This window comes from Pagrus major, chromosome 11 (assembly GCF_040436345.1).
Source record: "Pagrus major chromosome 11, Pma_NU_1.0".
Lineage (NCBI taxonomy): Eukaryota > Metazoa > Chordata > Actinopteri > Spariformes > Sparidae > Pagrus > Pagrus major.
Genome location: NC_133225.1, coordinates 10,700,659 through 10,711,740, shown reverse-complemented (window position 1 = coordinate 10,711,740; position 11,082 = coordinate 10,700,659). Strand labels below are relative to the sequence as shown.

The following is an 11,082-nucleotide window of genomic DNA, read 5'->3' as shown; positions in this document are numbered from 1 at the left end:
TACTGCAACAATTCTCATCAGAGCTGTTGAATATTAAATAATCCATCTTCCTTCACTACATCTTAGCATTTCTTGCCCCCAGGCGTGCTTCAACTACAGCTTAGGAACTTCTTTTTAAGGTACAAAAATGTGAAATTAGCTGTTACATTAACGGTATGACCGTGAGAGTCAGGTAATTATTGGTATGATGCATCGCCGAGTGTTAAAGGGACACGTTCGGCGCAGTCTGTCCGACACACTGGACCTTTAAAACATTCCAATGCCAATGATAAGAGATTAGGGTGTAGACATGTGGGCGTAGATTACTGTCAGTGGATCAACTCTTTGCATCAGAGACAGCACGGATGAGAGTTTGGGGTATATGGTGTCAAACTTTTGAAAACGCTGCCCTTGTTGGCTATAAAAACAAACTTTATTGGGAGTTTGACGTGTTGGTAGCTGTCAGTAATGATTACCGTCTCTCCCTGCCGATGCTGAAAGTTCAACTGACACGCTTGTTGTGCTGATGCTTTCGAGCAGACACTCCTGTGACTCCAGTTACCTCAGACCTGTTTGTTTTTGTTGAATTTCAGTGTGAGAGCGAACAAAATTACAGGAATGTATCCTGAATCTGCTCTGTGTTTTTCACACTCTGTCATTAACGACAGGATTCGTCTCAGACAAGTACTGGAGATATGAAAGGGTCGAAGTGGGTCTCTGCTCAATTAATCAACAGTGCTGCTTAACAAAGTTGTCTCTGGCAGAATTAAGGTTATATATTGGTCTAATAAAACTACAATTAATAAAAAAATGCACTTGTAGTTGCACAGTTTTTAAGTGCTTTCATGCTCAGCAGAGGCATATTTACTCTGGGGAATTAAGACAAACCCCTCACCAGCTATCATTTACAGTTTCTTTATTCTACAAAAAGCCAGTGGGCTTATGCCGAGTTGTTCTTAAGTTTCAAAAATCACTATCACTCCTATCGCACTCTTTTTTAGCTGCCCTCTCTCCTGCTCATCAGCTCTACTTTATCTCCCAAGATTTAATGAGGTTTCTTCGCTTACTTTTAGTTCAGTCTTTCTATGATGCTCACAGGGCTTTTTTTATCACACACTTACTTTCTTCGAACTGAATAAATCAATACGACAGCAGCTTCTCTATGCCGGGGTGAAAGATTCAACACTGAGGACAGATACAGAAAAAACACAGCAGGAGTTGGCAACATAGATGCAATCAGACCATGTACGGGCCAAGTATGGACAGTGATCCAGAACCGGTGGCCAGTGCAACTGGTATCATTGAAATCTGTATTTTATTCAGGTTATTAGTTTGTTGTGTAGTTTTAAAAGCCTTTGAAAAGCTGAAGAATAATAGTTTAGTTAAGTTTTTCTCAGATTTCAACCTTTTTAGGTGCAACATGTAAGAATTTTAGTTTAAAACAATTATCAACACAATGTGAAGAAAGAAGAGTTTTGTGTAGTGTTGCAGAGATATCTAGTGAAGTTAGCATGTTAACCAGCTAGCCCTGGGCCTGAAAATCTTTCTCCCAGCGGTCCAAAGCTCCTGTGCTAGCAGTGTAAAACAAGAAAAGGTGGCCAGTTTTTACATATTGCACCTTTAAAGTACAAGTTCTCCCAAAACTGAAAATTCAGTCATTATTTACTCACTCTCATACTGATGGAAAATCGGATGAATTTTTGTAGGGTGTAGTTATTTAAGACCCTGAGTAAAGTGGGTGCACAAGCTTGACCATGCGTCAAAAACGTCTTTTTAAATCAATTTGGATCTCGTGCTGCATGGAGCTACTTTATGCGGGTTTTTTGTTGTTGTCTTTAACCCAACTTCTCATCAGCATGAAGCTGAGTAGATAATGACTGAATTTTCATTGTTGGGTGAACTTATCCTTTAAAATATCTAAATACAGACAGACACGATTGGGAATAAGAATATTTATTGAAATGTTGCAATATTTAAAGGTTACATATCCGTTTTATCACTTATCAAATAACAGAGAAAAATCAAAATACTCGATTTGGCAGTTGGCCATGAAGGACACTTTCGTAACAGGAAAATCAAAAATAAATAGTCAAACCATGAGGCAGGCACCTTTCACTTCCAGTCGGTGCTCACACTTCTTACAGGCTTTGACTGCTTCATTGAGCCAAAATAAAAGTAGATCAACTGTTATATTACCTGCATAAAAATCCACATTCATTGGGTTTAATCAATTCTTTAACATGGTTCGTCTGAACGACAGTAGATTAGTCCACACGTGGAGTATCAGACTGCATTAAAACAGCCTGTAAAAACATTTACATGCAAGATTTTACTCTACTGCTGATCAATTTACAGTATTTTATTCTGTCAGCCAGTTCAGTTGTTTGTATCTGTTTGTATTGGTTACATGAGGTCAGTTCATTTGAAATATGAGACTCCTGTTCACTCCCGTGATAGGCTGCATGCAAGCACACTGCAGTCACTGGACACAGAAATTCAGTCTATCTGGGGGAAAGTGAAAGTGACTGAACATTGACAACAGCTGATAAGGTGCTTTCACGACAGGGCGCTGACCACTAAAAGCAAACAGTGCAGCTTTGGAACGACAGAAACTGAGAAATACCGAGAGTACAAAACATCTACTTTGGGTGTGGCCCTTTTTTTTCCCAGTATGAAAATAATGGAAAGAGCCAAGTGTTTTGGCACATCAGTGCTCAGTGAAAAAACACAGAGGATTACGCACCAACAACTTTTTGCAATGTTTCCACATGTTGTTTCACCGAAGCGTAGTTCTAGTCTAACAAAAAAACAAGCAGCACTTGTTAAGGCAAAAGCCAGGCAACATGCGAAATCTGCACGCAATATTAAGGCGCATTTCAAGAAATCACAGCCAAAGCAGGCAAGCGTGAAGAAATATAAAGCACGACGTATCAAAAATAAACTGAACCTCTGCCAGAATACACGTAATACACAGGTTTCATAAAATCGTGCTGTTTGAAGACTCTCTCTTGTTGCAAAAGAAAAAAAACCTGTTCATCAGCATACTATGATTTCTAGCATGCAAAGTCTGGCAATACATAAAACAATGCTATCATAAAAGGTCCATAAGGCACACGTCCCTCACATACTGTCATCCTGAAACAGTTCATACTCTTTTTTTTAAGCTTCCAATTGCAGATTTGCAATAGCAAATTTCTTTTGAGCATAAAATTGTGTTTCTCTCTCATTCATTTTAATAAACTAGATGTAAACAAAGTTGAAATGGAATGGTACATTTTGAAGATAACCCTACACTACAAAGGTAGGGCTTTAATGAGCTTTAGTGACAAAACTCTGTGATAAAACTCAATTCTGTCCTCTCATTCAAAAAAATATGAATATGCATTTTATCATGTCAGGGTGAAATGATATGACGCTGTGAGGTGCTTTCTTGTGCACCTCAGGAAAAAGGCCAGCTATCTGTCTCCATCTAGAGGCGACTCTCAGCTATCACCATTGACTGTTGTCAGGGTAGCTCGGCACTGCGGTAGGGTACTGAGGCAAGCTCGGCCCCTGGGCTGTCTGAGCAACAACGTTGAACCCTGCTTCCCTCACTGGTGCACTCTTCCACATCCCGCTGCTCCACTCCTCCTGAGCGCGCGTCAAACTACCGCCACCGCCACGGTACAGTCTGTGCACCTGCCATGTAAGAAGAAAGGGGGAAAAGATGAGTTCATAATGTGTTTTTGTCTGTTTTTAAGTATCTGTGGGATGATATACAAGAGGGACTAAAACAACAGGCAAGTGTTTGTGTTTTTAGTGTATGTGTTCACTCACCTTAATGAGGACCAGTGCCATTAAAAAAGTCACCAGAGTGAAGAGCAGAGATGTGATAAGCATCACTATAGCGGAGCCCACATTATAGCTGAAAAACATCACTGTCGCAATCCAGCCGCTTTGAGGTGTTGGTGAGAGTGAGATGGAGTAGTACGGGTTAGTCAGTCGTACAGTCATCAAATTAACAAAGTGGATTTAAAACAAATCTACAAAGTTACTAATGAGCCATTAAGCAGTGAGGAAACAGATGCAGTGACAAACAGCATAATGATTATGGGTCACCATGTTATTATCACAAGTAGATGTTCAGTTACTAGACATAAATATCACTCAGTTTTTGGAGAATTGTTTGCATTAAAAAATGGATAACCAAAAAAGAAAGAAATACTTTTAAACTAGAATTACGCCTTGCTGTCACACACGACTCAAGTTGCCATTTCTGAGCTATGAATAGTGGCCAGATCATTTTTTGCAGAACATAATGGTGTCACAGTGAAGATGACCTTTGACTCTTTGGATATAAAATGTCACAACTTTTTATGGGTTAGGGTTAGGGCTAACCCTAACCCAATTTTATCCTGTTAGACATTTGTGTAAAATTTTGTCATAATTATCAATAATTGTTCACTTATAACCAATCTGTGAGTAACACTGTGAAATGTGCTGAGCATTTGCTCAAAATCCATAGAAGTTAGAAACCTCAGTGTTCAGAGTTGAACTCCTGTCTTTCTACAACTCAAATGTACCTTCTTTTTGACTACCTTGAAAAAAATGCAATACTTGGGTTCTGAAGCAGCATCCATTCTCCCTCCGTAGTCACTCAATGTCCTGCCCACAACACTATACGACTGGTTACATGTCACATTCAATAACCTATCAACACTGAATACTCTGAATCTGAAGTTATCAAATAAATGTAGTGGAGTGAAAGTATAAAGAAGCAGAAAATTGAAGCAAAGTACTGAAGTAAAGTACCTCAAAACTGTACTTACAATTCATCACTGGTTATTCTAAATTAAGATTCTGTTCCAAATATTGGTTATTGGTCTCCTCAATTGCTAATAATTGATATCGGCCCTGAAAAATCATACTGGTCGATCCCTAATCTGAAATACTATTCATACCCTATTTAAATTTAACATTAAGAGGCTGATGTTTCTGCAAACCAGCCACACCAACGCCACGACAGAAAGTCAGAAACAGGCTTCAACTGTCAGTAAATAAAAATGTAAAAAGCTGCAACTTAATTCTGTAACAACCTCATCAAGTGTTATCTTAATGGTCATATTCTAGTGTTAAATCTATCTTAGCATCATAATTTAAACAGACACTTGAACATGTGAGTGCCTGATGGAAAGCACATTTTCCATCTGCTTTGATCATTTGACATGAGCCCTCATGACCTCACACACTCTCTCTGGTAGAAAACTGGCAGGAAACATGCGCACAGTCTTCAAAGCTGGTTTGGTTCAACTCACCATGTTCCCCAGCCAGAAATGCCTATAGTCTGGATGAGTGCCAAGACACACTGGAGGAAGAAGATGAAGAAGAAGGCCATGAAGTTGAATGAGCTATCAGCCCTGAGAACAAAGGATGATACAAGACAAAACAAATAAGCCAAGAGTTGCTCTATTTTTGTTGTCATGTTGCTTCCTCCTACTAGTCAACACACAATCATTCTTTTTAATACCACATAGAAGTTCACACTTGTTTTGTAATCATACTCTCCAAATTATGAAAGTACAATGGAAAAAAAATAGGGATGATATGGCCACATTTTTTACAGTACTTCCCAGCATTATATAATAAAAATTTTTAATGATATTATTGAACAAATTAGCTCAGCCTGGACCCTGCTGGCTGAAATGGATGGATGGATTAACCGATAAAAAGCAATGAATTCATTTAAGATTTTTTTGCATTTCCCATTATTAGGTGATGATGTTTGAGCTAAAGCCTTCTGTGTGAACAAGCCGATGTGTAAACAATCCCACTTTTATTTTCTGGGCGTGTGACGCTTCCCCGACAGTCGGATACAATAATTCCTCTGGAATGCTCCCCCTCAGGGTCTGTGCCAGGGCACATCTGTGGCTTTGTGTAGGTCGCAACTGAAAATTCACTCGTTTACATCAGCGTTTCCTGCTGCTTTGTGATATGTGTACTTTGGATGGATTCTTTATTTGTCATTGCTGTTGTAGCTGTTGTACTTTGTTATCATTATTGTTATGACTTTTCTTTCCATCATTATATTTTCTTTTGTTTTCTATCCTATTTGGATTTATATAGTGTCCTACGATATTTATCCATGCAGTGAATTCTTAAAAGTACCGTTTCATTTGGATAGTAATGAATGTACAGTACTATGTACTAAGCATAGGGCTAACGTTAGCATCGAGTGGCTGCTAACGCAGTTGTAGGCAGTAATGTTAGCCTATGTATTGCGTGAAAAATACTGATACTGCTGTTAATTTGATTAAAGGTAGTGCTGTTTTGTGGTTGCAGGAATGCATGGGGTGCTGAAAAAAACACAAAACGACCTCTCATTTTGATATTTATCACGATTTCCCAACCTTACTTTTCTCACCTGTGTGCTGGGTCCAGTGCTACAGTCGGACATTTCAGTACTTAAAGTGTGGGTGTCTGTGCACAATCTGGCGTGATTTTGTCGCTCCTGTACTACAATTAGTCCTCAGTACTGTCTAAAACAGCTTCCACATCTCACATCTAAACAGCCTTGGAAATTAAAACAGTTTTAGCTGTGCAGGATATTCGTGCATGGTGTGCAAATGGAAGTTTGTCACTGACAGTAGTTTTTTCACTGCCAATCATGTGGCGTAGCCGAATCGTTTTAGATCCTACGTTCCCTGAAGGCAACATGATAGGGGAAGGTCTGTAGCGTTTTGGTTAAGCTGTCTGTCATGATTTCACACCCCTCTCAGTTGATGCCATGCCCCCCACGCTAGATCAGGGTCAAAAGTCTGAAACTGAAAAAAAGATTTAAAACTGAAAAAAAAAAAGATCTGAAACTGAAAAAAAGATCTGAAACTGAAAAAAAGATCTGAAACTGAAAAAAAAAGATCTGAAACTGAAAAAAAGATTTGAAACTGAAAAAAAACTAAGATCTGAATCTGAAAAGATAAAACATGCAACTGAAAGAAATAGGATCCCAAATATCAAAACATATGAAAGTGAAAAATGAAAATAAATGATTTATTCAAAAGAATTACCAGAGTTGATCATAATTATTTTTAACTTGAAAAAACTTTTTGTACATTTATTTTTATTTTGAATACGTTGATGTATTTTTCAAAATTCAAGATCAAAACTTGAAATTTCAGTTTCAAATTTTACTTTTTCAAGTACAAAACATTTGACCCTGATTTAGCTCCATACAGTACATTTTGTCAAATAGAGGAAGCACAATCTTTTTTACACTTGTAATACTGGTAAACTTTTGTGGGACATGAGTGGTTAGTAACAAAGAATGTGATACCTGTTTTTGAATAGTATATTGTACAGTTTTGTGTTTTTATGCAAAACAAAGAGGTTGAATTTATGTGTAATAATATTTTCATTATAGTTTCATTTTTAAAAATGTAGATTTTTCACAGCTCAAGTGCCTTGAGGTTTTTTCTGAATTACTTGCATTATATACTGATTAAGCCCCTGTATATTACAGTTTAGTTTTTATCTGTTTGCTTTTATTTTCTCATTGTTAAAATATGGTACTTGGAAATAGTAACAGGTGTGTTCAACAGTGATAACGCTTGTATATTTGAAAATACTAAATAAAGAAAAAACACACACCCCGTTATATCTGTTAAAAGTGTCCTTTGGGTGACTTGAAAGATGTTTATGTTATTATTATCGGAACATTTGTAACTAACATTACTACTTAAAGCAAAAATGTAAGAAAATATTTAAAACTTTCTTTTTAATAGCTTGTAATGATTCTTTTAACTGTTCAAGACCTGCAGATACTCTTATGATGTCCAAAAGAAATGCCTAAGTTGACATGAAATGTTGCGGTTTGCTGGTTTATATATCACTGAAGAATCATCTGACAGAAAACCATCCTCCGGAAGTTACAGATCAACGATTGATAATCTGAAGCAACCAAAACTCTTTGAGTATTTCTAATGACACAAAGTTTTCATAACAGTCATTGAAACTTTAATATTTTCTCAGGTGGTCTCTGAACCCACACACACTACATCAACTCTCACGGCTATAAGGTGCTTCTTCCACTCATCACGGACTACTCTGAGCAAATTCAATGTTAATGTCCACGTATACTCTGATGTGAACGAAAGACAGACAACCACACGCCCCACATGGGTTTCCTGTGTACAGCCGAAGCGATACCTTTTGACTGCTAAGAAGGAAAAAGATGATTGGTAAGATGCGTCTCTTTCCACAGATTGTGGTCAACATGTGAATACCCAGAAGAAGTTGGTTCTGTCATACACAAATCTGTTTTCATTGATTTTTAGATAAATATTAATGGGTACATTCAGTTTTTGAACTGTCTTTTATCAGGTATGTAGCATTTTCTTAAGGTAACCATGATATGCACCATTTTATTCAATTCAGACACAGAAATACTTGTACACACTATTATAACAACCAAAATTGACAATTGCAGTGCACTTTTCTGTTGATCTCCCTTACTGTATCAGCAACAAGAGCTATTCATTTGGTGGAAAACAGATTCAAGAGCCCAGACAAGATCCAAGAGGTCTGATCAGAAAACAGCTCTGGCTACCAAAACAAGTGAGGGCTGATTTCCAAATCCACCTGATACTTCACAATGATTTAAATGTATTAGCTACTTCTACACATCTCCTGTCTCATTACTGTGTACAATCCATCACGTTCTCATGACACTGGTTATTTAATAGTTTGGCGATTGAAGCCTTTGCTCATCAAGCTCCCTTTTTTGAACGAAAGGCTTTTTCTCTGTTCTGTACCCCCTCCTATTTACACTTTTAAAAACATTTCCACTGATAATGCTGTCGTTTTATCAGCGGTTGTACTGTTTGTTCAGGATTCTGCTTCTTTGCACGTGTTAGTTTTTACATGGGTAAAAGTGCCGTACTTGGTGATGTGCACTTCATATAAACTGAAGTTCACAAATGATTCTGGTGGATGAGTGACTAACCTGAAGGCTTTGTAGAGTGGTCTGAACCAGCAGGTGTAACTGCAAGGGCTGAAGAGGATGAGCCAGAGTAGAGAGAAGCCAAAGTTGGTGGCGCTTCCACCCCCAGCCCACCAAGCAATGCATGATATCACATTTAAACAAAGCGTGCCTGAATACACTGCAGAGGAGAGAAGAGATATGAAAGAAAGCATAGGGATTGATTTTTTTTTTTTTTTTTTTTCCAATTACGAGCATAGGAAAGGATGCATCACCTTTTTCCACACAAACACAAAGTTAGAAAATATACTGTATGTGAAAAACTCACACATCCAAAGCGTGTAGACTCTCCGCACCAGCTGCTGGTGCGGTGCTGGAATTTCCTCTTCTATGTTCTGGTAGAAGCATGGCTTTATTCTCAGGAACTGAGGCAGTGGAGGAAAGTTATTCGACCGGTCTGAAACAGGAAGGAAAGTGTCACCAATAATATATCTGTCTTACTAGTATAGATTACTATTCTTACATTTTGCAACATGCCTGAATACATGGCAGAGGAGACAGGAATGAGGAACAGTGGAGTGTTTAGTGGCACTTTTCAGATATAGATATGTAGATAGATAGATAGATAGGTAAATAGATATGTAGATAGATAGATAGATAGATAGATAGATAGGTAAATAGATAGATAGATAGATAGATAGATAGATAGATAGATAGATAAATAGATAGATAGGCTGTTTTAAGTGACAAACCTGCCATTTTGAAATCCCTCTTCTTTCCTGGATAATAGGAATACACAGAGAAGTAAATAAACACAATTGCACTCACAAATACATACAATTAGAGGCAGGAAACCTTGAACCAATCTGTATATGCCTTCTTATTATTTATAGTTACTCCTCATTATTTGTTTTTCACGACTTAACAGCATTGCTAACACTGCACACAGTTTACATGCTAATGTTAACCTTTAACCAGGTACAAGTGAAAGTTAAAACGGTCCCACTCGCGCCTCCATTAATGTTATTCCAACTTTAGTCAACTAATTTTAACAGAAAAAACATTCAATTGTCCGGTTTTCCTTTAAACTGTCCCTACACGAAGTTACACTGCAGTTCTCGTGTGTGATAATATACAGTAAACAGCATGTTGGGCAGCAACAGAGGCAGAGTGAGCGGAGTCTCTTTATCCAACGTCGCCGCCTCACTGACGTCCCGGGTGGCGGTTGACAAAGAATAAAAAGCCGTTTGCAGCTGACAAGTCAACATAAAGCGGAATATAGCTCGGTAAAGATGTGCCAACGTTACCGGGGATAGCGTTGATCTCCTTACGTTTCCGTCGACAACTGCAGGGGTCCAGGAAACCTCCGGGATGCGCTTTTTTTCCGATCCTATCCGAGGACACTGCGACTGCGCCGCACCGTCGCACGTGTAGTTCCCAACCGTCTACGAGCAACTCGCTCGGAGGCCTAAAGAACTACAAGTCCCAGGACTCACGTGAGCGGTAAACGGGAAACGCGTGACTCCCAACATGACACCCCCTCCGTGTGCATCCCACCCAGTGCAATTACAGTCCCCCCCCCAATCTGTAAACATGGCCTTATCGCTCTGGGGCAGACAAGCGGAACAACTGTTGACGTTAATTATCAACATTTAAGTGTTTTTCACTGGTACCGACAAAACTGTGGATGGTAGCGGCGAGTGACAATCTGTGTTTTAGTCTTTCAAAAATATCTAAATCGGTATTTGAATGGATAGTTTGTAAGTGCACAAAGTAAAGGGTTAATTTATTTATCAATTCTACAACACGTGGTCATATAACGTGTCTAATTTGCCTAATTCACGATAAGTTAAAAGCCACCAGGAGAGCACCAGACTTCACTCTGACTCCTTTCATTTCACAACTAGTAACCCACAACATGGCAACCCTGACTTAGTAAAGTCAGACTCCGCGGCCAATCACAAAGCCCAAAACATCAGCCAGAAGGCGTGACCTGTACAGCTGGCAAATCTCGGTTTAACGCACGGGGTGTCCCGGACGCGTTTGGTAGTATTTCATGTTAAAATAAAGGTTAACAGCTTCAGACCACGGAATGACATGACTTCACATAACGTCGTCTTAATAAACAACAATGTAAGCGTCGTATAAAA

At 38.6% G+C, this 11,082-nt stretch overlaps 1 protein-coding gene across 1 annotated transcript; it reads right to left on the bottom strand.

Moving 5' to 3' along the window:
- Positions 1-1,916: 1,916 nt before the first annotated feature.
- On the bottom strand, positions 1,917-10,339 carry scamp4 (secretory carrier membrane protein 4). Its single transcript, XM_073476770.1, has 7 exons — positions 10,240-10,339; positions 9,685-9,711; positions 9,261-9,389; positions 8,957-9,113; positions 5,274-5,375; positions 3,796-3,913; positions 1,917-3,657 (listed from the first exon to the last, which is right to left on the bottom strand). The coding sequence occupies exons 2-7, from the start codon at positions 9,689-9,691 to the stop codon at positions 3,469-3,471; spliced, it is 702 nt and encodes a 233-aa protein (XP_073332871.1). The 5' UTR covers positions 9,692-9,711; positions 10,240-10,339; the 3' UTR covers positions 1,917-3,468.
- Positions 10,340-11,082: the final 743 nt, after the last annotated feature.

What these genes read in the sequence shown, in the direction of transcription:
- scamp4 (XM_073476770.1), bottom strand. An exon ending in CCACTCTACAAAGCCTTCAG is followed by an intron (nt 5,376 to 8,956) that starts GTTAGTCACTCA and finishes CTTTGTTCTCAG; the next exon opens with GGCTGATAGCTCATTCAACT. An exon ending in ATTTCTGGCTGGGGAACATG is followed by an intron (nt 3,914 to 5,273) that starts GTGAGTTGAACC and finishes AACACCTCAAAG; the next exon opens with CGGCTGGATTGCGACAGTGA.